At 55.3% G+C, this 27,455-nt stretch overlaps 1 protein-coding gene across 7 annotated transcripts; it reads right to left on the reverse strand.

Moving 5' to 3' along the window:
* Nucleotides 1-187: 187 nt before the first annotated feature.
* Nucleotides 188-27,379, reverse strand: KLC4 (kinesin light chain 4). 7 transcript variants are annotated; one of them, XM_074864102.1, is made up of 18 exons: nt 27,239-27,370; nt 25,291-25,454; nt 17,313-17,555; nt 15,718-15,984; nt 15,291-15,521; nt 14,843-14,921; nt 14,528-14,753; nt 14,128-14,215; nt 13,636-13,737; nt 13,140-13,313; nt 12,882-12,981; nt 12,264-12,316; nt 9,411-9,478; nt 9,221-9,329; nt 8,296-8,445; nt 1,453-1,577; nt 1,271-1,328; nt 188-804 (listed from the first exon to the last, which is right to left on the reverse strand). In XM_074864102.1, the coding sequence occupies exons 4-18, from the start codon at nt 15,964-15,966 to the stop codon at nt 715-717; spliced, it is 1,902 nt and encodes a 633-aa protein (XP_074720203.1). In that variant the 5' UTR covers nt 15,967-15,984; nt 17,313-17,555; nt 25,291-25,454; nt 27,239-27,370; the 3' UTR covers nt 188-714. The 7 variants fall into 7 exon arrangements, with proteins under 7 accessions (XP_074720203.1, XP_074720204.1, XP_074720202.1 ...); XM_074864103.1 differs by lacking the exon at nt 25,291-25,454; XM_074864101.1 differs by lacking the exon at nt 17,313-17,555.
* Nucleotides 27,380-27,455: the final 76 nt, after the last annotated feature.

Consider the following 27,455-nt stretch of genomic DNA (forward strand, 5'->3'; position numbering starts at 1 on the left):
ACCCGGAAGCCCGCGGTCCGGCGGCGCAGGGCCCCGCCCCGAGTGACGTCACGGCGCTGGGCGCCAGGCCCCGCCCCCCGCGGCGCCCTCGCCCCCCGGCAGGCGGCGCCCGCGTGCCCGGCCCCGCCGCGCGGCCCCGCCCCACCCCCCGCCCTCCCCTCACACCCTTCCAGGGGCCGAGCCGCGGTCGCTTCTAGGGTCGGTTTTATTTAATAAAATAAAGTACAGCGATCAGCCAGCTGGGGCTCATCAGCCACGGCCGCCCCCCGCCTGCGCCCCAGCTGGGGCATGCGGCCTGCGGCAGGCCCGGGGCACTCCTGCCGCTGCCCCGGCGAAGGGGGTGCAGCCCCCCGCCCCGGCCTACGAGGCTTCCTCCCTCCCTCCCTCCCTCTCTCCCTCCCTCCCTCCCGGCTGGCATTTCTACCTGGCTAGCGTGTGCGGCTGGGGCCGAGCGTGCCGCCACCGAAGCTGCCGGCCCTGGGTGCGCAGCAGAGGAGCATGCGTGCGGGCTGCGATTCCCGAACTAGCTAGGGCCTCCCGGTGCCCGCGAGCCCCCCACCCCCCCGGGCAGAGCGGCACAAGAGCCAGTGGTGGGGGAAACAGAGCAGTTGGGGTGGGGAGGGTGCCGGGCGCTGCCCTGCGTGGCGCCAAGCGGTGGTGCGCCGGCGGCAGAGCGGCGAGATGCGGGGGGGCACCTGTGGGGGGGTGGGGGGGTCAATTGGAGGAGAGCAGGGAGCTGTGGGAGGACAGGTCCATGCTGCTGGCGCTGAGGCCTCTGCTCTCCGCACGGAGGCCCTGGGTGCCCTGGAAAAGACTCGTGAGGACCAGTACCTGCAATCCACACGCACACCCCAGAGCTGCCAGCCCACCTCCCACACCCTACAAGCCAGGACTCCCCCCCCCGACATTACCAGCCACGTTAGGTGCCACCTCTGCCCTCCCCGCTCCCATTCTGTGGCTGGTTTGCTGAGCAGAGTGGTGGTTAATTGGAGACAACACCTTCAGATTTGGAGCTATGATCTCAGAAGAGACCCAGGGGGTACAGTGGGGGCACCAGCCCAGACCACCCCTTAGGAAAGTAGCTCCAGCACTGCAGAGTACCTCTGCATGGACGAACACCTCCGATGCAGTCTCGGGCACCACATGTGTGGCCCACTGTGCCCCTCACCACTTCTGTTGCTGGCCACTGCCCCCAGAGCCAGGTGCAGCCACAGAGCCCCCACCCCAGTGCCCATTCCCGCACCAGCCCTGCTGCCTAGCCAGTGCTTACCTCAAATGAAGCATCACTAGACTTGTGCAGGTAATTTAATGATGCAGCTCGTTTCATGCTACAAGAAAGCAGAGGAGAGCAGGTGTGATCTCGTTGCACTTGGCCAGACCCCGAAACCCCAAGGTGGTAGGGCCCCCACCTGGCTCTGTACCCAGCCTGGCCCTCACGGCCCTGGTACCCACCTGGTGTTCCTGGGCTCCAGGGGACCATTGCCCTGCAGTTTCTTGACCAACATCTCACTGCTCCTCCGTATCACATCCCGGATTTTCCCCAGGGAGCTGCTGCGCTGGAGGGTGCCACTGCCATCCTGGACACAGAGACACAAGCCGGGGCGATGGCTGAGTGGCACCAATCAGGCTCTGACACGTTGCAGACCAGGAACTGGGCTTGGCCCTAAAAACTGTCTTGCCCACTTGCACTACGATTTAGCCCTAGCCCAGAGCAGGCTTACTGCTCACTACATGGGCTCCCTCTCGCCCTGGTTCTCCACGGGACATGATGAGCTGGGGACTCTCCCCACCATGGCCTGGCTCACCCAGACCAATCCTCCCTCCTGCCCGGTGCAAGCCCAACACCCAGCCAGGCTGTTGACCTGCACCAGGCCACCAGCACAAGTGGCAGTGGCATCCCCACAGCCCTGCCCAAACATGGCATAGCTCCACCATCTGCAACAGTTCACGCAGCAGCTACCATGGAGGTCCCAGTGGCCAGGGAAGCACCAAATCCTGACAGGAGCCAGGATATTCATTTCAAGGACTCCCTCCTCATTTGCTGCTGGCTGGAGACTATCCTCCCCCTCCCCTTGCCCTTCCTCACCATGTCATTGCTATTCCTCCTCTCCATCCAGCACTCGTCCTGACACACATCCTGGTCCTACGTATGCCAGGCCTGCAGGCTCACGCATGTCAGACAAGACCAGTCCACAGGCACACATGTCCATGTCCCACCTCTAACACCCCCAAGACAATTAGCTTTGAGCCTGCTGAGCAATTCGGGCAGCTCCATTTGGGATGCACTCACTTGGCTGCACCAACACTGTGTTGCCACGCAGGCACCACTTTTCTCGGTCCCCCAGCTTCAGCCGTGCCTGGCCCCACTAGCTGCCCCGGGGTGACACTTTGCAGGGGTTTCTTTACAGCAGCCTGCTTTTTCCAAAGACCAAAACCAGCCCTAAATCTTGTTCCCCAGCCTATTTCCTCCCACATACCCCCCAAAATTCCCAGTACTCAGAAAGGCACTCTCCATCGCCTGTGTTCAGCTCCATGTGCAAGGCACAGGCTGCCAGCATGACACCACCTCATGCCACTGTGCCATCATGGCACCAAGCTCTTCCCCTGCGGCCAGGCATGCTTATTACACAAGGTTGTGGCACCACCGCTGATGTGGAGTTACTTTTGCTCTCACAGCCTGATAACAGCAGTCCTCCCTGCTCCTGATCCCAATGGCCCCTGACACATCAGGGCAGAACAAACAGATAAGGTGACCGCAGAAGCCCTTTGCTCCTCACAAGCATGTGTGGGAGCCCCTTTGTTCCACTCCAAATGACCAACGTAGCCCAGGCTAGCAGCAGCGGTTGCTCCAGGACTGTCCGTGCAGCTCTGCAGGTAAGCAGGGTCTCTGTCAGTCACCCCCTTGTGCTGACTGCTATGGGTTGTAGCCCTGGGGAAGGCTTTTCCAACACTTCCCCACTACAATTACCCAAAGCTGATCCAGCCCTAGACCCCTCTCCAACAGCTGAACAGGACTTTTCCTACCAGCAAACCTTTCTCCTGGTATTCATCTCGCCCCTTCTTGGACAAACCAAGTGCATTGAAACTCTTTGCTTTCTCATCAGGATGAGAGATTTCCAAACTGGAAGTCACCTGCTGTCGCTTCAGGGGACCCACTCACCAGGAACGCAGAGAGCATCAAATGTATTAGCAAGGTAAACAATTCACCTCCTGCATCAGGAGTCATGGGCAGGTTTTGGAGGAGCTAGCCATCAGCATATGGCACTAGCAAAGACAGGGGTAGGGTGTCTTTTGCCTCCCCACCAGACTTGCATTGGGTCACCACCCTCCCTTGCAGGGTGCTGCACTTTTGCCAGGGCACACAAGCCAGGGGTGGAGAAGGAAACACAGCTGGGGCAGGGGAGTAGGACCGTGGTACAAGGACAGCAGGATCTGGCCAGGAAGTATGCTCTGGGGTCAGAGCTGGAGGATGGAGCCACATTTCCCCAGCTCCAGTGATGCAGACTGACTGCAGACCAACACCAGAATCAAACGCTGCTGCATGCTGGGTTAAAAATAGCCTCCCTTCTCTCTCCACTTCCTTTTCTGCAGGGTTATTTTTAACCCAGAACATTTATGGGGCTTGGTTTACTGCAAAGCCCCCACCCCATTGCACCCACCAGGATGAGAGCACTCAAAGAAAAAGCAGCAGCTCCCCCACTGAGCTGCTCTCTGCTGCATGCTCCCACCCTGCCTGCTGCATGGAGGCAGAGGACTCGGGCGTGATCTGGCGGCACGTTGCAGCTCAGCACTGGTGGGCACAACGAGATATTTCTCTGGCTAATGGAAACACCTGTTGGGGAAGGCCCAAGCTCAGATGCCCCAGGGCAGCCCTGCCACACATGGCTACAGAGCTGGGGTTAGTAGCAACCCCAGTTTGGAGGTTAGGAAAAGGCTCAGTGCAGTTGGGTCCCTCATCTCCAATGCTCAGCCTAGGAGAGGTGCCCTGGAGGCAGCACATCCCCCCGCACACACACAGACACCAAGCACCCCCACACCTGCTCCAGCAGCATTTGCACCCACCACCCCAGGGCTGACCGACGCTGGCCTACAGAGCGTGGAAAGAAGCACAGGGCAGCGGTTCGGGTCTGTCTACCTTTAATCAGAGGTATGGTTGTTACAGCACCAGGTCCAGGACATGGCAAAGCACAGGGGCAGGTGGCACTGAGGCCTGAACGCACCCTGCACTGGGGACTCAACACTCTCCAGGAGCATGGAGCAGCACTGGGAGAGAGAGGCAAGGAAGGTGCAGCCCTAGAGCACTCTGCCCTGGGCTCCAATACCCCATGGTCCTTTCAGCAAGCACAAGCTCCCAGGAGAGCAGCATGCACGTGCCCCAAGGCCACTGTATCACCACGGGAAAGCCAGGCCCAGACAGACACAAGCACAACCTGCCAGGTGACTAGCATAAGACAAACTATCTACCTAAATAAATAAGGGGGTATCCTGCACTGGCCTCCGGGCTCTACCCTGCTGGCTGCAGCCTCCCCAGCTTTATTCCCAGGTAGGGAATAAGGGAATAAAGGGCCAGGGAGGTTTACTTCCTATAGGAGGTGGGATGAGGGTGTGCACCCAAGGGTGTGAGGCTCAAGGCAGTGGCAGTCTGGCCATGGAAAACGTCCCTTTTCCCAGTAGCGACCGACAGGACCAGACCCTGTGCAGGCCTGGAGTCCCATCAGAGGCACTGAGCCACCCCCACACACGGCAAGGGTCAGCACTGTCTTCCTAGCCGTAACAGGGTTACAGATTTCCCACCCACTTGGCTAGGGACAGCCAGACAGCAAGACTACAGGGACCATGCCTGGCAAGCCAGGTCCTGTGTTCAAGAACTGCCCTCCTTCATGAGCAACCTGGCCCCTTCTCCTGCGGAAACCTCCCTCCAGCCATTCCATCTGCCCCCACATGCTCAGAGCACTCAAGCCCCAGCTCTTCCTTTCCTCGTATCCTTCTTTGCACCTCCTTTTTCTCTCAACCATTCTGCTCCAAAACAGCCCGTTCCCCATCTTAGCCACTTCTAATGGCCTGGGGTCTGGTCCCTTACAGAAAAGTTCTGTTTTCCTCCTACCCTTCTCTCTGCCTCCAAGGAACAACAAACAGCTTCACCACAGCCTCTCCCTCTGCCAGCAGCCACACCTAGGGACCCTGGAGCAATGGGGAGCCGATTCATCCCTTAATGCCATTAGGTGAGGAACTTGGCTACACCATCAGGTCAGGAGGTTGCAACTTATACTTATCCTGGCATGTCCCTGTTCCATGCATGGCCCTTGGCTGTCACCCCCTCACCTCATCTTGGATGTACCTTAGCTATGGGCCAGCCCTACACTCCTGTGCCCCTGCAGAGAGACCCACATGCTGCCCCTGGGTTGCAGAGCTCAGCAGGGAGGAAGACAGCAAGGCAAGGACTGCCCTGTGCTGCAGGGAGAGCCCAGCTCACTGGTGGCCAGCGCAGGTTTGCTACAGGGCACTAACATCAGCTAAGCCTACAGGGAAGAAAGGAACTGGACACACAGCAGCCTTGCCAAGGCCAGGCCTCTCTGTCCCAGAACAGCCCCATCTTCGTGCCTCCATCCTGGCCTCTGCAGAGATGGAGGGAACAAGCTACGAGGGTTGAAGGATGTCTAATGACAGTGGAGTCGGCACGCCTGGAGTGAAGACAATCCCCCGCAGGCCTGGTCCCCAGGGATGTGCAAGGGCAGGCTGGGGGTGGGGGCACGCAAGGGGACGGTGGCCCATCACCCTGGCCTGGGGGAGCAGGCAGCTCCTCGCAGATTCTTCCTGCTTTTGCTGGCCATGGGACTGGAGCTGGGCCACGTGGCCAGGCACTCCTCTGCAGGCGTCGCGGTGCCCTCGCGCGCCGGGAGGGTTGGGGGACTGGCGTGGAGTTCTTGCCGAGGAAGGAGGGATGGTGTGGAGGAAAAGTCGGAAGATACAACACAAACATCCAGGTGATTGCGGTGGAGGGGAAAGAGGGAGTCTCGGGAGGCATTTAAGCCTAGTGCACAGAGAGGAGAAAGACACAATTTACAAGGCCGTGAGGTTGTAGGTCACCCAGGGAGCAGGTGGGGCAGGGCCCAGGCTGCATGCAGAGACAACGGACCATGTCTGGGCAGGGAGGGAGTCTTGTGAGGCTGAAACAACAGACTCACATCTTTGCCAGCATGCTCTAGCAGGCTAGCAGGAACATCTAGCTCAGGGAGTAACAGCCTGGGCTTCCTGCTCCGAGGGCTCCCTGCTCCTGGGTCTTGGGCATGGGGTGCCTGCCAAAGGCTCAGCACCACTGAGCTAGTGCCATCCCTGCTCTCACAGCCCAGACCCTGGATCTCCCAGCCCAATTACCTGGGCCGCAAGTAGCTGGTCCAGGCCCTGGGGTGCTTCCAGAGCTGCCCTTGGCAGCAGGGCACAGAGGTTGCTGGCACCCTGGGGGCTCTCATGGCCCTGCCTACAGCAGCTGACAGCTAAGGGGTGACATCCGAGGTCTCTAGACCAGCACAGGGAACAACTGGCCATAACAGACAGGAGCGGTGGGAGCTGCCTCAGTCTTCTTTCTGGGGGAGCTGCAGCCCAGTGCAGGGCTGCTGGCTGGGAGAGGAGGCTGGCTATGCATGCAGCATGCTGGAAAAGGCACTGAGCATCATGTGGCAGCAGCTGTGTCCCCCAGGGTGCTGGGCAAGCCCTCGAACCCTCTATCTACAGCTGGCTGGGCCAGGGAAGCCCTGCCAAGCCCTCTGGGGAAGGGTCATACAAACAGGGACTATCCCCCTTGGCTGGGTCACAGGGTGGTATTGCCTGCTAGCCTTGGGATGATCAGCTCAGAGACTGTCAGAAAGGTCTCCCAGACCATCACCAATGCAAAGCAATCACCCAACACCCACAGCCAGGAGGAACTGTAGAGAGACACTGGCCAGGACAGGGACCAGGTGATCCTAATCCAAACCTGCAGCTATCCCTCTGTGTTTGCTAGCCCCTCAACTAACGGGGAGTGCAAGGGCCCAAGGTTGGTGCCTTGCCAGGGCTAGGACCCTCTTCACTCCTGATGGGACAGAGCTGGGACAGAGGACAGCCCTGCATCTGACAGAGCTGCCAGGTCCCCTCGAAGCTCTGCTCCCCAAGGTCCCCTCCAGCCATCTCCTGGGTACAATCCACAATCAAGAGAGCCAGCAGGCTTCAGGCTTGGGTGTTGAGGGGCTGTCATGGCAACACAGAAGAGGAAGGAAGGGAGCTCATGCAGGTGGGGATAGAGCTGAGCCAGGTGGAGAAGGGTTAGTGACAGTAGTTGGGAAGTGAGCGCGAAGGACTCGGAGTGCTCAGTCTATCACCTGTGCCAGGCTGCAAAAACCCCTGGGTACCCAGCTACACTATGCTCCCAACTAGAGTTTGCAGGAGGCGTAGTAAGCGTTAAGAGCTCTAGCAGCCCTTGAGCCAAGCACCCACCAGCACCATGCCCACTTGCCACCTCTTCTCCATCCTCCTCCTTGCAGGAGACAAAAGGCACCTGTCCCAGACCTGGACTGCTACCTTTCTCTAAACTCAGTGCTAGTGACCAAAGTGCCCCTCAGTCTCAGAGCAAGCCTAGACAGGTTCAGGTCACCCTGGCTGTGTTTCAGCTAACACCAGCCTCTTTTGCCACCTCTTTGCCACTGGTCAGTCTGGCCTGGCATCCCACAAAGACCTGCCTTTTACCACCTCTGCTTGGCCAGAGCCCACAGAGGAAATGAGACCAGGAGAGGGGGACAGCAAAGATGCTGGCTGCAGACTATTCCTGTGCCCTGCAGTCCACTCAGTCACAGACACACCAGGCACATACACACCCTCCCCAGGCTCAGCATCGCCTGTGGCGCAGTGCAGGACAGCCAGCCAAGTTGCTCACAGAGGCTGTGTGGGCCTGAGATAGGGCTGATGCTCTCAGCCAGGGCCTCAAGAGGGGAGCAGCAGGGAGATATGTTAATAAGGTTGCAAGGCTAAGATTAAGGGCAGACCAGGACCAGCTCATGCTGTGCACTGTGAGAGCCTGGCAGCCCCCTGGAAGCAGGAGCCCCCAGTTGGGGATATCTGGCCTGTACACCAGAAGCCAGGCCCAGACACGCACCTTTGCGGGCTGGCTGGCTCATACCAAGAAAGAGGGGAAGGAAGTGTGCAGGGAACAAATGGAGGCAGACAAGGATGCCACGACAGGCCACGCGGGGACAGCCCTGAGCCAGGTTGTCCCTTCCCTCTGGCAGCCGGCTGAGGCCATTCTTGATGGTGTCTTGTACTTACCCCGCTCCATTCCACGCCCATACTCACTTCCTCGCTACCGTCTGTGGCATTCTCGTACTTGACGCTGCCCCCCAGGCTCCGACGTCTCTCTGTACCATCACCCTCCTTCAGGATCTCCACCACCTTCGTCTGGTTGATCGGGTCAATGCCCTGCAAGTAGAAAGGGATAAGGAAGCACCATGTGTTGCCCTTCTGCGTTCTTTCCCTCTAGCGATCTGCTGTGCCATCACTGTGCTTAGTCCCATCCCCTCTCTTGGCCATTGCCCCATCACAGTCAAAATTCTCCAGCACACGAAGGATGGAGCCAAATGACATCCTGCACTTAGCAGTCCCTGTTGGGGTTCCCAGATCAGTGAGACCCCCGGCAAGCCATAAACCACCCTGGGGGACAAGGGCTTTGCTACCCCAAAGCTGACAGCTTTTTTTCTTAACATTTTGGTGTGTGAAGGCTTCCGCTGTCCTTCAGTCTTTGTACAGCTCCTGCTTTATTATTTGAGGATTGAGAGGAGCTTAGGGTGAGAGGTACTCTAAGAAATCCCTAATGTGTACCCTGGACAAAAAATTAGCGTGAAGAAAACATCCCAGTGAGTGCAGATCTCTCTTCAGTAGCTGACAAAGCCCAGTAACCTGCCCTAACCCAGGTGCAGTATTTCTGCACTCAGAGCACCTTCCTCCCCACAGGTACACACGCTGACATCTGCTCCATCCACGCACACATGCACATTCAGAACTCCACACATGTACACACAAATACAACTCCAACCACCAAGGTGCTCTGGTGTCATGGGAATATAAACTGAGGATATCAGATGCTGCAAGGCCCAGAAGAGTCCCTCACCACACCCCAAGCCAAATGCTGTGGCATGATCTGCCATCCCGAGCCCCACAATGCCCCCTCCACCAGGGAAGGTCCCTCTGGGGTTACCTGCCGCCGAGAGCGAACTGCACACTCCTCCAAGGTCTCAGCTGCCTCTAGCTTGCCCTGGCGTCGGTACAGCGCACCCAGGTTCCTCAGAGTGGTGTTCACAGTCGGGCTGCAGTAACAGATGGAGGATGAGCAGAGCCCTGGGGCCACCCACTCCGGAACCCACAGCTGCCCACAAACCACCACTTACCTGCTAACCTTACAGGCCTTGTACCAGCCACCATACTCAGCGTAGGGAGCACTGTCTCTGTGCTTGCTCTACAGGGTGAGGAGAGATGAGAGCTGTTAGCCCCATGCCTACTGCCATTCTCTGGCCTGCGCTCTCCTACTGGGTCCCAGGGTCAGGCCCCAGGCTGCACCCCTGCACCAGCCCAGCCTTTGGAAACACAATGTGCAAATGCAGTCACAAATCCCAGCAGGTTCCTGGAGGGAAAACCGAAAGCCCATTTGCTGCAACACATTTGGGCCACAAGTAGAAGTGATATCCCTACCCCAGCAAGGAGCCCCCTTCCACGGTACTAAAGGGAGCAGGGACAACACAGTCCATCTTCACAGTGCTCTGGAGGACATGACACCAACGCCACTGCCCCAGCATGCAAGAGGGAGACAAAAACCTCCAACAAAAACCCCCATGGGCATGCCAGGCAGCATGGGCACTAAACCCCTCAGCCATAGCCAGCAAAGGAATCAGCCAGCCACATGCAAGCCTTCTGCCTGCAAGGTCAGTCCAGTCCCACAGCAGCTCAGTCCAGCTATCTGTCTCCTCTCCATGCCCAGCCTTTGTACCCCAAAGCTGGTTGGCTAGCCCTGCGACAGCCAGGAGCAGAGAAGCTGCTGACCAGAGCAACAGGAGAGGAGGCAGAGCTTGATGCTCAAGGAGAAAGACTTAGGGCCAGGACAACCCACTCTGCAGAGCACTAGCTGCTAGCCAGCATTGCCCTGGATCAGTAGGGGCAGTGGCACCTGCATGAAGGAATCCCCGCTGCTGCAGGAGCAGGGCTGCCTGTCCACACACTGTGCACCCTGGTGCATGGCAAGTACTTGGGGGTGTGCTCTGCCCCTGGCTCTGCACCCACAGGACACAGGGGCTGGGCAGGAAGCACCCAGCTCAGCCCCAAGCACAGCAGGGCTGCTCTCACCAAGCAGGTGCAGGGGCCACTGCTCCACAACAGGAGTTTCCCTCTGGCAAGGGCTCTAGCCCAGAAGAAACTGTCTTCACAGGGACCATTTTTCTTATTCAGTTCCACAGCACTTCTCAGATCTTTACCCCACATGCTGGAGTCTCTCTGAGCCATGGGCACATGTGAGTTTCCTTGCGTCAGAGCCTACACAGCCTGGATAGGTCCCAGGGACAGGAGGGCTCAGGAGTCAAAACACCTCTGAAGCTTGCATAGAGGCAGCCCTAAGAGGGTGGCAGAACCCAAGGGGAAAGGTGTCAAATCCCCTGGGGCAGAAGAAGCCTCAAAGGTCAGGGCTGCCAGCTGTGCCCCGCTGCTGGCACAAGCTGGCCTCCCCCTGCTGTCACTGAGAGCCGAGGGGAAAGAAAAAAAAAAGAAGTGAAGCTCTGCAGGAAGTGTTTGATGCTTTTTAATAAGAAATGTGGAAACACAGCACAAAGGAGAGCGCAGCAGACCTAGCCCCTGGGCGAGCAGCATGAGTAGTCTGTGGTTACCACTGCCTAGCCAGGAAGGCCATGTCAACTATGCCGTGCCATGGGGCATGGGCACAGCTGCCCTGGGGACAGGAGCCCCAGGGGCAGGGAAAGAGGCTCAGCCCTTGCCCCAGGCTGTAAAGTGAATCTCACTCCAACTGTAGGTCCCTGAGCCTGTTCTCTTGCCCTGTAGCGAAGTTTGCATTATCTGGAGCATAGCTCAACACTACAACTGTCTACTTTTGACCCCTTAATTCTCCAAAAAAGTGTCTCAATCCCAGAGGGTGCAAGGGGAGCCTGGTCTCTACTCCAACTTTGATTTCTCCTGTATAGGATGGTGCTACAGCAAGTGTAATTTCTTTGCAGCAGAGCATCCGTAGGACAGCAATCAGAGCGGTGCAAGGCAGAGCTGAGTGCTGCCCTGCACTGGGGACTGCACAGCACGGGTCAATGGGAAGACACAGCATGCTGGTGGGAGGCAGCTGCTACTGCCCTGCTCTTAGGACTCTCAGGATGGGACTGGTAAGTCACTAAACCAAGCCTGCCAGCCTGCTGTCTGAGCCCATGTAGGGATGGGGCCTGCTCTGAGGGCAAAGGAAAAGGAAAGAGACGGTGTCTGCTCCCACCGCAGCTAGAGGACTAGACCAGAGTCCTTCATTCTTCTGCTTCACCCACCTGCCAAAAAGCAGGTGACGTCTTAGGCTTGGGGAAAAGCAGACACATGATTCTGCTGCATTTATCTGTGCTCTTGCACAGAGCAGGGCCTGGGCAAGAGGAGCAACAGCTTCTTTGCCTCTCAGCCTAGTCCAAGGCAAGCACAACCCATGTCTATCCTCTTTCACAGGCCAGCTAGGACATAGAACAACTAGGGCCTGCCCTGTGCAGAGATCTTTTTCAGGAGGTTTGGCTCCATTTCTTAAGCAGGGTGATGGCAGCAGTTTCTTCTTGACCTCCATTTTTCCTCATGCAGCCTTAGGGCTGCTTCAGAAGCAGGTTGTGCTCTGGGTACTAGCAGCTCTTTGCAACAGAGTGCCAAGGCCCTGCAGCACAACCCTTTGCCATCCACCATCTTCCATCATATGTGTGCCCTAGAGGGATCACTAAATCAAAAAGAGAGAGCATGCAGCCGCGGTCAAGATGCTGAACAATCCCTCCTGCCCCAGGAAAAGCATCAAGCGCTCTGACGGGCCTTCCCTCCCTTCCCCAAGGAGCTGCCACACTCCCTCCCCACTCTCCAGACCCCTCCTGGCCTTCATCAGTGGCCACAGCAGTTCTTCAGACTGCAGGAAGGAAGGTCTGGCTGTGATAAGAGAGGATCAAAACCCCTAGATTTCCTTCCCCTCCCTGGGCTCTTGCTACTATCAACAGGCAGCACCACCAGCTCAGACTCACCTTGCTCATCTCCTCCCTCTCCTCCGCGTGCATCCAGATTGGCTTATGCTCATCTGCGTGGGGAAGAATGCAAGACAGCTCCACTCACCACCTCGCCTTGTTGCTCTGCCACTTCCACTGGGGCGGGGCTCTACCTCCTGCACAGTCCCGCACTTTGTCTCCAGAGCCAGAAGCTCACCAGAGGTAAGTGACAAGGCTTCCAGATTCCCCTGGTCCCTAGGCCAGGGCCACAAGAAAGGCCACCAACATTGCAAGGGTGGGACAGGGGAAGGAAGGAACAAGCCCTCCCACGGTAGAATACCTGTGCCAGGTGTACAGGAGAAACTTCAGCCTATGCCTGGGAACGATTGTGCCACTTGCTATTCCCCTTTTTAGCCAACTACTCCCAACCCAGTAAAGACTGACAGCCAGAGCTCTCCAAGACCCCTTCTGAGAGAAGAGGTTGAGCAGCATAACACGCTAGAATGGCAGTGTCTCAAGGGCTGCGCAAAGCAGGGGCCCTGCAAGGCATCTCATCCCCCTGCCAGGGGGATACCAGTACCAGCCAAGCCTAGGCTGAGAGCCAGGACACCAAACTGCTCACCCTTCCCCAGCCCCAACAGTTTCTGCTGTACAAACCATCCACAGAGCCAAACTCCTTCACGTGAGCACGGGTAAGGATCTCCTTATACAGCACCTCTGCATCTTTGTATTTGCCTTGCTTCAGGTAACAGGAGGCCTGCAACCAAGAAAACAGCTCCAGCCCCACTGGGCAACACAGATTAACTCTGTCCCCCTCTTGCAGCTATCCTTCCACATCTCCGAAGCACCAGGCAATGCTAACCTTTTCCACGGCACCACTCCCCATTCCCACAGGGCCTCTCCCCAGGGTCTCACCAGGTTGTTCTTGGTCTTGGCCACGTTGGGGTCATCAGGACCCAGGCAGCTCTCATAGATCTCCAGGGCCCGGCAGTAATAGTACTCCACCTCATCATACTTGCCCTGGTTCTGGCACAGCAGGGCTAGATTGTTCAGCTGCTTGGCCACATCAGGATGGTCTTTGCCTAGGACCTGGGTAAACAAAAGAAGAGAAGCCACAAAAAGTCAACACTTTTTGCAGTGGACTCCTGGAGTTAGTAGGCACTGTAGTACCTCGAGTACATGCCCAAGTCAGACAAGAGCCAAGGACTAGGGAGGTAAAGAGGAAAGATTTCCGCTTCCACCTCCTGGGAAGCCCCTCTAAGGCTGAAAACACTGGAGAGACAGGAAAGGGTGGTGGTAGAATCAGCAGCTGAAGAGTCTAGGTAGGTCCTGGATGTCACAGGTGCAGTGAGGTAATGGGGGAAAACCCTTAGGGAGAGCTGGAAGGATGGAGAACATGGGAGACCATTACCTTCTCACGGATCTCCAGGGCTCGCTTACACAGTGGCTCTGCTTCTTTGTACTTCCCTCTCTTGCCGTAGAGAACAGCCAGATTGTTCAAAGTTGCTGCCACCTGCAGAGGCATAAGCTTCTCCATGAAACAAAGCAGAATCCACTGGGACCAAACAAGGGGTGCAAGCAGCAGTAACAGTGACTGTCTTATTTCCTTCATGCCTGCAATACAGCTGATTCTGAAGAGAAGGACGTCCAGAGGCAGAAGGCTACCCTGCCTGCACTGCAGGATCCTGAAGAAGCTAACTCCTGACAGGCCATACTGAACAAGACAGCAGGAAATACTGAAGCAGTAAAACAGAGCCCCACACCATGTGAACAGCACCCCTCATATCACGGAGCACAGTGCTGTCCTTGGTAGTCTGGCTGCAGACACACCATAAGGGCACCATTCTAGCCCCAGCAGCACCTACAGGTCAAGGGAAGTAACTGAAAGGAGGGAGACACTCACCGCTGGGTGGTCTTTGCCCAGAGTCTTCTCACGGATGGAGAGAGCATCATTCAAGAGGTGTGCTGCCTCTTTGTATTTATTTTGATCCCTGCAGTGCAAAATCAACCAGTTATTCAGGATTTGGACATCACAGCCCATAGCAAGCAGAACTGCAAACAACAGCCCTCCTTCCACACAGATCCAGCTCTCACAGCCCTTTCGTTTCTCCATTCCTCCCTATCTTAGCCAGTCCCTAGTTTTATCAGGGAGTCTGGCAGTCCAAATACCTCTCCCGTGCCAAAACCTTTTTGAAAGGCACTGGAAGCTGGGGGAGCTCCCTGTCACCAGAATGTGCTCTCCTGGTAAATGGGAGAGGCCAAAAGCTCTCCTGGCCCAGTCCTGCCCTGCCCACCATGCTCACCTGTACACTAGCGCCAGGATGTTGAGCATGGTGGCCACATCAGGGTGATCGTGGCCTGATGTCTTCTCCAGGTCCTCCAGTGCCTGCTTGCAGAGCGGCACAGCCACCTCATAGCGTCCTTGTGAGGCATACTGGATGACAAGGTTGTGGAGGGTGCGCAAGCGTGCAGGAATCTCATAGCCTCCCTGCTGGGCAGCTGCCACGGCACTGCTGTGCTGGTGGGGCACTGCAGGCACAGAGGAATAAACAGGGGCACAGTTGGCACAGCACGCTTGAACAGATACAGCCAGCAACCACGCATGAGCAAACACTTACATCCAGGACCATGCTCCTCCTCCTCATTCGGGAACAGATCATCCAGAGAGTCCTTGGCAGAGTCACCCTCCTTCTCCTCCTGAGAGGATGGGAATCACAACACTGGTGGTTCTCAGAAGAGTCAGCAGCACCCTGGGCTGAGTCAGCTACCAAACTCTCCTCCCTGCTGCAGCCCACCAACACCCTCAGCTTCCCCTGTTGTCTTTGCCACCATCTTCCCCCTCTCCCCTGCCTCAAAGTAATAAAGCCAAATTTGTCCAGTGCATCCTGGCATGCTACTCCACATTCTCCCAGATACTCTGCCCCATGCAGGCTCCCTTTAGTCACAGGCATTGCTGTGCACAGTACCTAGGAAGAGGCAAAATCCAAGGCAATGCTATCACACCTAGGCAATCCTGCTGGTCCAACCTCCCCCATCCCCAAAGGTGGCTGCTTGACTAGGGCATACCGAAGGTGAGACATCCTCATCATACTTCTTCAGCTGGTTCATGAACTCAAGGTGTTTCTTCTCCTCCTCTAGCTGAGCCACGGTTTGCTCACTGCGCTGCAGCTTCTGCTGGGTGTTGGCAAGCTCGTCACGCAGCCACTGGTTCTCCTGGCACAGTCTCCGCACCTGAGCACGCAGTTTCTGCTTCTCTGACTCCACAGCATTCAGATGGTTGGACAATGCCATCATCACCTTGTCAAGAGTTCCAGTCAGTAACTACCACAATTCTGTATCTCCCTCACATGCATGCTTAGAGCCCACCCTCAGCATCACACTGGCCTTCTACGTTCAGCCCCCTGCTGCCCTTGCAGCTTACAGGGAATGGCCACATGCCTGCCTTCCCCTGTCACTCCTGGGTAACACCTAGGGGGTCACCCACCACTCTCACCTGAGCTTCTCCAAGACCCAGTTCAATCATTTCCACTGACTTGCGGAGCAGGTTGGATTTCTCATGCACAAGATTGGCTTCTTCATCCTTCTTCAGGCACTTGATGGTCTCCAGCAAGCTGTGTAGGATGGAGTTGTGTTCATTCTTGAGTGCCTCCAGCCCTTGCATCACCAGCTTGGTGTTGGAAATTATCTCCTCTTGGCTCAGCTTGTCCAGTTTCTCCTCCCTTGGGTATACCATGGTGGACATAGTCCTGCTCCTGCAGTCCTAGACAGAGAGAAAGACAAAACCTGAGTGCCTCAGTGCTGTTTCAGAGAGCCACAACAAGTGTCACAGCCTTCTTCAAGAAGCCAGAGACAGCATTCAACTGGTTGCCTACTCTAAGCCCTTCCACTCCCTTCGGCAGCAGGCAGCTGTCAGGGCACATGTCTCCGCTTTTGTGGCACAGAGCGCTGACAACCAGTGCAGGTAGCACACGTGGACAGGAGACAAAAAGGCTAGAATCAGTGCTGACCTCCAACACCACCATACTCCCACAGCAAGGAAAGCTGATTTAGCTTCCATTTAAGAGCAGAGATTTGTAGTTGGCAGCTGGGGTTGCAATGCATACACCTCCTGCCCATAGACCACTGATGCAAGGAGGCTCTCAGAGCTCAACACCTCTTCCGACTGCAGAAGAAAGGGAACAGAAAGTGGAGGGATGCCAGCTCAAAGCTTTCTTCTTCCTCAATGGAAAGATCTCCTGGAAGAGCATCTCTCAGACAGGGAGGCATCAGTGGCCTTACTGGGCCAAACAAAAAATTCCCTGACCAGAAGAGTACACCCTGACAATCCTAGCCCTGGCACAGAACGGCCATTGTGTTGATAAGGAACGGAACACCACCAGCATGAACTGAATCATGCCTGTGTGGGAAAGCTTATATACACCAACTGCTACAGTTACACTAGTGTAACCCTCGTGTGGGTGTCAGCTTGAAACACTAACAGCTTCTACAGCTTCTTTTGCCCTGCTGCCAGCCCAAGGACTCCTCAGGATGGCATAAGGACTCTGCACCCCTTCCCCCCACATATACAACAGGAGAGTACAAAGTTACTGCCTTTGCACAGGGACACCAAGCGCTACAACCCACAATGTTAGTGTGGCTGCAAGATCCCTGCATAGAAAATCCAGGAGCTAGGGAAACACACAGCAGGCCAGAGGGCGAGAGTCGTAAGAAGCAAGGCAAGACCTCTTATAGCAGGTTGACAGTACCCTGGCTGCTCCACGACTTGCTCATCTAACCCTCCCTCAGCCTCCCCTTCCCCAGCTGGGCCACCCCAGCAGTCTCTTCACGTTACTCAGCAAGGGCAGGAAAGCCACCAGCCACCTCCTTACGGGTCACTCCAAGGCCAGCCTCCTGCAGGGCTGAAGGCAGCCCGCTGCAATGCCCTGCACAGGCAGCACCTCCCTGCTGCCCACAGCTGGCAGGAGGCACCCCCACCGGAGCACCCAGGGCCCTGCTGGCAGGAAGCTGGCACACTGCCCAGGCACCAAGCAGGAGAAGGTGGGGGAAGAGCTGCCGACACATTTGTCTTTGTCCTCCTGCAGGACCCACCTCTGCGTGGTTTGAGCTCTTTGTTCAGCAGCAGCCTTGTGCCTGGTTTACTGAGCGAGCAGAAATGCTGCCACAGATACAGGAACAGAGAGACAGCTTCTCTTCTTGGCAGGGCTCCTCTCCTCCCAGCTGTGTGCTCTGCCCAGGGGGACTCAGGGCAATCTCCCAGCTCACCTACCACTATCCCTGCCCAGGAGTGGGCCCTGAGCAATAGATGGGTCCAGTTTCTTCCTCACTGCAGCACTGAAAGCAAAGATGGCAAACAGTGCTGGGGCAGTTGCTGCAAGTACACACATCTCATTATAGCTACCCATTCCCTCCTCTTTAGCCTCACTCTTACAAAAGTTCCTTGAGTTGCTTTATATGCCTGAGCTCTCCTCTCCACTCCTCTTTGGTTTCTGTTCCAGTGACACACATCCACCCCTCAGGAAGCGCAGCAAACTCTCGACACACAGGGGAGGCATTACTGAACCTCGGCAGGGCAGGTACACTTCATGTCTCTTGAAGGCTGGGTTCCTGTTCATACCTTTGAGCAAGAGCTGAGTCCTCCCCCACCTACCCCAGAGTCACAATGCTGACTTCACATTCACTTCATGATCCAGCATCTGCACCAACCCTGAGCCATACCCAAAAGTGAAGGATACTGTTAAGTAGCTGCCATACTCTGCATGCAGTTACCCTGCACATTGTGCATTTTACACTGAAAAGTCTCATCTGGACTGTGACATTTCCCAGTTTGCTTTAGAGAAGACCATATGATAAGAAAGGCATGAAAATCCTCACTAAGATCAAGATAGAGAGCACAGACTACTGTTTTGAAGAAAAGAGTAAGTCTGTTGAGAGTTGGCTGCCACTCATACCCTTGTCTTCCAAACTGATTCTCCAGGAACTGGCAGCTCAGCATTCCGGTCCATAATTCCCCTCGTTACTCTTTTTGCCACCTTTATAACACCTCTGGGGGAATGATCGAAGCAACAAGGGAAGCCCTGCCTAAGGCAGACTTCTGCAGGTGAGCACAATTCAGGAAGAGATGTGCAACGATTCCCAGCTCCAGAGGAAGAGGCTGGCAGCCCAAAGGACACTAGTGCTGCCACATCTGGCAAAGAACTGTTGTCTTGCTCTGAAAAGGGTCCAGACAGCCTCCCAGGAAGGCTCAGCAGGCACTTACCTGCTTCCACAGAAGCCAAGGTAACAACTGCTAAAGGGTGAAATGGCCTTGTCACTGGTTTCAGCTCATAAGGAAACAGTCCCAGACTCAGAAACAGGGAAATCAGGAAGTGTGAGTCCTATGGAGCATAGGCAATGTTTGGGACACAAGGAGATCCCCAGGAGCAGTCTTATACCCAGCTTACAACAAAACTAGAGCTCTGCTCTAAGGCTAACGCAGCTGCGCAGCACAAGTGCCTCTTCATCTGTCCCTCTATGTACTGGGTCAGCTGTGAAATGCTGACAGTTTTAATGGAAGCATCACTTATATCCATACAGAGATCCCACTGCCAGCTTTAAAAAGTACAATACAAATGCATTGGGAAGAGGAACATGTTCCAAATCATGATAAAAAGCCACCAGAGCTTGCACCTTGCTAGATAACAGTCAGACAAGACCCAGATCCATAGAAAATCAGCCTCATTAATTCCACTGTGCACAGAACTACTCCTCAACTGAGAAATCGGTGAGCTAAGTGTTAAACCACACTCAGTGCCCCTACTACAGCAACAACCTGTCTTTCTTCAGCCCTTCCAGCAGAAAAAGCTTCAAGCATTTCAGAGTCCCCATGATCAACTTGTTTTTTAGAACTGTAAAGCTTTCAGATTGAGAGTGAAAAAATCATCAAAACATCCTGACCCACAGCACTTCAGACTCATTCTACCCTGCAACTACATTCTTAGATCCTCAAGACATACTAATACAAGCTTCTCTTCTCTCACTGGCTGTGCAAACACCACTACACATCCCCTAGAATGACATCCTAGCAGCACAGCCCTGCTAGGTACTGACATGCTTCCAGTGTTAAAGGGTGGACAGAGGATTGTCCAGGCTGGATACAGCGTACAAAACCTGAAAACAGTGCATGGGCTGTTCACTTCCAACTACCAACAAGAAAACAAAGAGAAGACTGCAGAAGAAGTCACTTAAAGGCTGCTACCCCCTGCACAGCAAAAAATCCCAACAAGCACTGGTGGGAGCTGACTTATCCCTCCAAAGTGACAATTCTTCCCTACAGAGCCTTATTTCTAGCTCTCTCCAGTGCTGGCGGGTCTACACTCAGTGCCCAGCCCTCTAGAGCCGAAACATGCTCTATGGCAACTGACACCAAGGTCAGGCAGGCTGAGGCTGCTGTATAAGCACTCTTCCTATTCCCACACATTCAGCAAAGGGCACTGAGTGTCCTTTATCCAGGCAGAAAACACACTTTGAGGTTCCTGCAGAGAGGAGGGGAGACACTGTCATTTGCCTTTGGCAGGGAGAGGTTCAGACTGGAACAGAAAGAAAGAATGCTTTTCCAATGAGTTCCTCAGGAGCTGGAGTGCCCAGCTCCTAGTTTATCCTGCTGCATTCCTCACAGCTCTGCAGGTGTCACGTCCCAGGTCTCCATCAGCATGTTTCTGCTCTAGTTGGCATGTCTTCCCTATTTGCAGTGAACTGCTAGAATAGCCTGGATTTCTGGCAACACCCATCTGATCTCCCCTCCCCTGCTCACATTTGGAGGAGTGCTGCAGGAAGACAGGGAGGGAACACGCGTGCACTGAGCTTTGTGGCAGTTGCAGCAACCAGCTGGGTATCCATCAGCTAGCACATCCTGCCTGGCAGAAACCTTCCTCCTGTATTCAAGTGCATAACCAGGAAATCATTGAGCATCAGCTATTTCAGCAGCCCACTTTTCTGCCTCTGAAAACTGCTCCCACATGCAGGAGCTTTAAGAGGAAAGAGCTGGAAGCTTCACTGCTTCTATCTCAAATCCACAGCAGCTGCCATAACAGAAAAAAGGATGCCAGACTAAATGGGTCCAAGTGAATCTTGAAGCTTAGCTTATGATGCCTAATGCTAGAAGGCTACAGAGAGGGGGAAAAAAAAAGCACCTGAGAAATCAGGAGTCAACTACAATAGGACAGAGACTTCAGGTCTACATATGCCTCAACAAATTCAGTTCACTGTCTCCCCGCACGTCCCTGGACCAAGTATATGAGAGACAAAGGGTACCATCACAACTTGCACAAATGATACTGTCAAGACGATAATTGCCACTTCCTTCAAACTGCAGATGGCCTGCCAGCACTTTCTGTATAGAAGCGGGCACAAACTTTTAGCAGCAAACTATTCTGTAGGAGAAGGTGATCTAAGGATATGGTAGGTGCAGAAAAACAGCTGGGTTCTGGAAAAACTTCCTGTGGAAAAGAGTAAGTCTGACCCATAGCGAGAATGAGTGACCACATTTGGGAGATATATAGCAATGGTAGCATTTAGAAATGGAAACACGGGGCTTCAAGTCTTATTCTCACAATAATTATCCCAGTCTCATACTGTGAGACATGCTTTTGCTACCTGGAGAAACAGCAAGGCTATACATTTGGGAAGCAAACCAACTTGATAAAAGCAGGCAGGGTTTTTTCTCGTCTGGACCTCTGCCAACTCATTACTGTTAAACAACAGAATAAAGGGTCTCTGGAAAGACTGGTTGACCTCCAACGAAGATAGAAGTGAGATCGCCAATATACAGCTGAGTCTCCACCACTAGGTTTTGCAAGAAAACCTAGACCTAATACCTTGGATGCTGAAAAATAAAACAAAAGCAGTAAAAAGCAGACAGAGTGCCAAGATTGCAACCATCGCAGAGGCTGTATCATGAGCACAAGTTTTCTCCTTATTTTGATAGTGTCAGAAAGCAAACAGAGACTGTAGGAGACTATAGTCAGCTGTGCAGAGCCTCTGAGAGTTCCACTGCGCAGCCAGGACACTTTGACACTGCCAGGCACCTTGCACACTGACACACCACTGCCAAAAGAGCCACTGTGCTGAGGGTCACCACCCCAGGCCATCCGCAACAGAGCCACAGAAAAAGGACGAAGTGGTGCTCCTGAGCTGCACATCTGACACTCAGCATTTCCAGAGCCACTTCAATATGGGTAAAACAAGAAATATAATCAGCTCTGTATGGTGCCTAAGAACTTCAGAGCTAAGAGCAGCTGCGCACACACGTTAAGGCTTTAGAAACAAAGTCAAAAGAAGGATGTTTTGCAAATGAAGGAACAGATGGGTGTGCAGTCAGCTTCAGGGTAACACTAAGAACTGCAACATGAATAAGAGCCAGAAATTAGAGGGCAAATGCTGGACTCCTAAAAGTAAAAACTGGTAGAATAATTGCAGTATATGGCTCCATCCTGGGATACATGCCTGCTGAGGTTCACGTGAGGCACAGAGCAGAAATGGTGCTCTGTGAAGCTTGTAACCACTGCCAGAAATGCCTGGTACTCCTGCTCCCTTAGAGCCACTAAGAACACACAAAAGGGAGATCAGTCAGGGGTCAGCACCTCCGGAGTTCATACACAGCATGTCTCTGAGCTGCAATTCCAAAGCCAAAAGAAGTCACTCAAATTCTGATGTTCATGAGGTCCTCTGCCACCATTTGTCTCTGGCTCATGTGTTTTTCCACCCTACTGCCAAAAAAGGGGGCACCTAGAGCCCCATCTTCTTCTCTAAGTTCTTTCCCAACCCCAGACTCCAGCCTGGACCTTTCTTGCACTGCAGACAGTCTAGAGAGTCAAATCAACACAGAGATGGCTTCAAGTACCATAGAGAGACTACTGTGTTGCAACTTCCTCTCTATTAAAAGAGTCCGACTGTTGTATTACTTGGAAGAGATGCCTAGATGTCTCTGGTACATCCCCTCACTCAAAGCAGGTATCTGATCAGGTATCTGTGTCTAGTCAAGGGTTGAGTATCTCCCAAAACGGAATTTCACAAGCTTTTCAGACCCCTGTCCCATGGCTTAACTGTCCTCATGTGGGAGGAAAAAAAAAAAAGAAAAAAAAATTCCTCATCTGAATTCCTTAGATAAACTCCTTACTACATTTTCCTTTGCTGAACACCACTTCAGGACAAAAGGGGCCAGGCAGCACAGCACTAGAAACTGACCCTACGCCCAGAGGAAGGGAATGCAGCAAATGCCTCCTTTCAGCAGGGTCCCATGGGGTCAGGCTCCCTCTGTCCCAGAGCAAGAGAGGGAATGTAATCCCCCTCCAGCAGCAGAGCAGGGAGTGGAGGCGAGGAGCTATCCCACCCACATTCTCCCATGCCCAAAATACAGGACTCTCCTCAGCATCCAGGCACCCCCTCTCTTGGTTTTAAAGCCGATCTTCAAGCCCAGAAAGGCTTCACTCAACCAGCTTCCCCAAGCTCTACAGTAATGTGTAACTCAGTACAAGTTGACAGTGCTGTTGGAAACAGCCCATCCCTCCCTATCCCCTGGACAGGGATCAAGGCTTCTTTCAGCAGCAGCTGACACACTCCAGCTCTAGCTGAGTGTGAAGCTCCAGGGGTTTTTCTAGATACCAGTAGGCCTGTGATGGGAAAGTCTGTGCTAACCAGCAGGCTGCAAGAGCCCCAGGGGCTTTTAACTAGGGCTACAGAGCTAGGTTTGAAGCTCAAGTGGAAGGGCTCTCCATCAAGGAGACCGGGGGTTCCCTTCACGCTCTTTCCCTTCAGCACTAAACACTCCTCTCTGTCCCAGAAGCTTCAGCTCCCCACCGCCTACAATCTCTAACAGAAAATGCACCATAGCATAACCTTCCTGAAACCTAGGGCAGCGCAGTGGTAAGCTGGCTTTACAAGGACTTGGCCACAGTGACTCATGTTCATATCGCTAGAGAAAGGACTTGAGAGCTTCCCATCCCCCTCTCACTTTCTAGCCCACAGCTGAAAATGGCAAGTCAAAAGCTACTAGGGTTTGCTGTGACTGACCAGAGCAAGCAATTCCTGTGTTACCAAAGCATGACCCAATTCCAATAAGCATATGTGCTCTGAGGAAGACAGGGTAAATGGTCTGATTGGCTTTGTATCAGCTCCTTTTAAGACCAGAAAGGTCTTACTCCTTTCATTCACTAGCAATCAAAGACAACAGTCATCAGAAGGAACAAGAGTTAAAAAAAAAAAAAAATCCCCAAACCTACGAAACAGACAAAAAAAGAAAACCCCAAAACAACACCAACATGTGCCATTAGCAGAAAGCCGTTTTGCTCCTTATTGCAGCTCATGCTGTTTACAACCCTAGCCGGCCAGGGAAACATGAACCTTTCAGTGAGCCACTGGAATCAGAACAGCAGTCTTCACCACCCCCACCAGCAAGCTTGTGCTAGCACCTCCAGATCAGCTGATAAGACCTTGTTTTCAAACTCTTGCTTATGTCTGCTGCAGCTCACCAAATCTGCTGTGCCTGGGACTACAGTGGAACACCATTAAAACCTGTTTCCAGGCTAGGAAGACAAGAGCTAAGCAGCTGGAATGAAGCCAGGACAAGCATCTCTTCCTAGCTTCAGAATCTGATTGGGAGTCTCACTCTATAAAAGACAAGAGCGAGAGCCATTACCTTGCCCTGACAGCATGAAGTAGTATTAAAGCAGGCAGAATAATCCCCAGGAGACAGAGCCTCTGCAGGCATCTGTCTAATGTGAGGGCTATGCACTGGATGTGCCTCAGGAGTACAGGAGATGTCCAGGACACAGCTGGGACCAGCAAGTGCCCTGGGGCCACTCTCGTGTACCCTGAAGGGCTCTGGAGTGCCCACATTCCCTCCATGGTGTACCTGAGGCAGCTGCAAAGACCAGCTGACTGCAGGCTGCAAATCTGAGCTAGTATTTCCAGAGCAAATGGGTCTTGTAAACTGTAACAAGGCAGCCAAATTCACAGAGACAAAGCCTCTACCTGTGTAATAAGCAAAGGATCTGTTTTACCTCTGGGTCCCCCAACCAGCTGGAATTTTTTGAGGAGCTACGTGGCTCTTTGCTAGCAAATCAAGCCTTTGTCCAGAAACTCTGACAAGGTCAAAATCTTGCCATGTGTCTTTTGTGCCCCGAGAGCCATTTTGGTATTTGGGGTTAATGCTGTTGTTCCTACCTGGACATTTCTCCAAAACAGCAGATGAGAGAACACGCGCTTCCTGCTCCTTCTGCCAATTACAGCAAAGCTCAGCCATGTTTATTTACCCTGTGTCTGAGCTGGCCAGATCTTTGACCCGATGCGTGCTGAGCACCACCCTCCTTCCCCTCACGCAGAGGCAGGGGTGGGTGCTTTCCACGTCTCCAAGGTGGCATGGGAGACAGGAGACCAAGGGCACTAGAGGAGACCCCTCGCATGGAGCCGCGAGAGCGTGCCAGATGCCAGCTCTGCAAGACACAGAGAAGCCTGCGGTTGCTGGTAATGTGCCGCTGCCTCCCACCATTGTGCAGATTTCTCCCGGTTGCCTGGCCAGAGCATTCTGCGGCAACGCCATCCCCCAGCCCTTCTTCAGACACCTCCTCCCAGCCACATCCTCTCCCTTCCAGAAGCTTACCAGTAATTGCCCCCCCCTGCCCCCCATCTTTGGTAGGGTGCACCTCCGCTTGGGAACAGCTTAGTAAGCAGTTTATTAATGGGGGGAAGGTTTGAGGGGAAACGTGGCTCTGGAAGTTTGAGAGCCATTGCTGTATGCTAGGCGCTGCCTCCGTCATCGTTTCTCCGGCTTTGTCTGACAGCAGGAGGCACACCCGCTGCGTATCCTTGGGACAAGCAAGCCCGAGAAACCCCTTTGTCCTTCCGCAGTATCACTACAGAGAAATTCTGTGCCCGCCTGGCTAACTAAGCTTCCCAAGGAGAAAAGTTATCATCAGCTCTGCCCAAAACTGCCCTTCAAAGTGGCCCTTTGTTACAGGCCGCCGGGGCACCCTGCCTTGCTCAGTCACCGGATGGGAATCCTCCCCCAGCCCACACCGCAGAGGAGCGGTACCTGGCTGCCTGTAGCGGCTTGTCCAGGGTTGGCACTCCCGGAGGCCCCAGCGCCGCGGAGAAGCCCAGGCTGCGGCGATGCGCGGCTCCCACGGCGTCTGCTGCGCTGCCCTCCGGTTCTAGCAGAAGCGCAGGCACCAGGCGCTCGGCAGCCAACCACACACACTGCAGCAGGGGGAGGGGAGGGAGATGCAGCCAGGCTCCAGAAACAGAACGGTCAGATGCTCTCCTGGGAGCGCAGAAACCGCCACCACGCCAAGCCCAGGGCTCCCTCCTCAGGGACCGATGGGAGCACCAAGAAGCAGAGCAGAGCCCCCCAAGCTGCCCAAGGGGCTCTACCACATCAGGCTCCCGCTCAGATGGCCAAAGTCACCCCTGCCCTACAGCCGGCTAGAGCTGCTCCATCCTACACGCGATCTTGCGGCAAAAGGTTTTACATCCTGTTTAGTATCACCCTCTCCTGTGTCCCCACCGCTTGACCCTACCCCAGCCCCTAAAGCCAAGCAGGTGGAGCTGCAGAGAACCCTCCAGCTCTGCGATCACTATCGCTGTGCCCACAAAAATGGCCAGGTACAGGACAAGATCGCTCAAAGTCCCACTGGCTCAGCACTGCGCAGTGCAGAGCTGGGCCAGGCGCCGCCTGGAAGCATTTGTTCAATCTCTAGATGCTTTACACAGAGAGAGGACAAATGCCACAGCATCACAGCAGCCAACATAGCTAGTGGATTGTTGCTACAACCATCCCAACCACAGTAACACGCAATCTTCACAGTGCTCTCTACAATGTTTCATGAGCCTCTGGAGGCATGCTGGCCCCAACTACCTACATCTGCCCCAGCCAGCGCTTCATCAGCATTCCTGTCCCTCCCCACAGGTTGCCCCAGAGGGGGAAGGGCTTCAGATGTCCCAGGAGAGGGAGTCCAGCCTTGTTGACACACAGGCTCTCTCTTGCCTCATCTCACAACACACACTCCTTCACTAATGGATCTTACTGTTCTCCCTTCCATTCTCTAGTTCTGGAGGCAAACCTGGCTGGCTATGGGGTACACACAGTTAAAAAAAATTCACACAAGTTACACAGCAGGAGTGCAAACACATATTATTTATCTTACACTGAAAGCCATTCCTGGCAGCAAAGACACAGGCTAATTATAGAGCAGTGAAACCCGTAGTCTGTGCCACAGCACCCTGGAAACAGCCATGACTGGGACTTCAGGCTGTCCCACCGTTGTCATAAATACACGCCTCCCCCGGGGGCTCCCGGCCTCTGCCAGCCGCCCCTGCGTGACGGGCAAGAGCACAGGCAGCGAGGCAGCTGGCTCTGCCCGCAGGGAGACTGAGAGGGCAGGGGCTCGGGGACCCGGTGCTGCCTGAGGAGGGCAGGGGCCGGCGGGGCTCCCCGAGCCCGGGGCTCGCCCTGGTGCCGGCGGGGGCTGGGTCCCACCCCGCTGGCTCCAAAGTCCTCAGAACCAGCGCCCTTATCGCCGACCTCGCCGGCGGGCGGGAGCGCACCCCGGCAGGCAGCGTTAGCACGGCCCGCCGGCTCCAGGCACGGCGGCCCCGGGCCGGGCGCTGCCCTTCACTCCCGCTTTCCCCGCACGCTGCGGCGCCCGAGCCACACCGGCCCCAGCCCTACGACTGGGGCTCCCCCGTGGGGGCCTCGCTCCGCTCCCGCTGCCCGCGGTCGGGCGCCGCCCCCGGAGACCGCGCAGCAGCGGCCAGCGCTGCCCGGGCCCCACGCCCCCTCCCGCCATCTGCCGGGCCGAGACCGCGTCCCCCGCGGCCGTGCGGGGAGGCTGCCTGGACCCACGGGGCCCCGCGCGGCGGCGGCCGATGGGCCGGTCGGGCCCCGGGGCAGGGACACCGGCCGCACTGCCTGCGGCGGCGAGAGAAGCGACCGGGCCCGAGGCGTCACCGCCACCCCCACCCCGGCAACCCCCCGGGCCAACCTGCTCGGTGCGCGGGTCTCGATGGCCGTCGCGGTGGAGTAGGGCGGGGCGAGAACGGAGCCCAGCACCGCCCGCCCCTCAGCGGCGCAGCCCCTTTAAATCCAACATGGCGGCCGCTTCAGCCCCGCCGGCAGGCGCGCGCCACCTCGCGGCGGCCCCGCCGGCCCCCAGCGGCCCGGCCCCGCCCCCGCCCCCCGCGCCGCTTCCGTCGGAGGCC

This window comes from Strix uralensis, chromosome 3 (genome assembly GCF_047716275.1).
Source record: "Strix uralensis isolate ZFMK-TIS-50842 chromosome 3, bStrUra1, whole genome shotgun sequence".
Lineage (NCBI taxonomy): Eukaryota > Metazoa > Chordata > Aves > Strigiformes > Strigidae > Strix > Strix uralensis.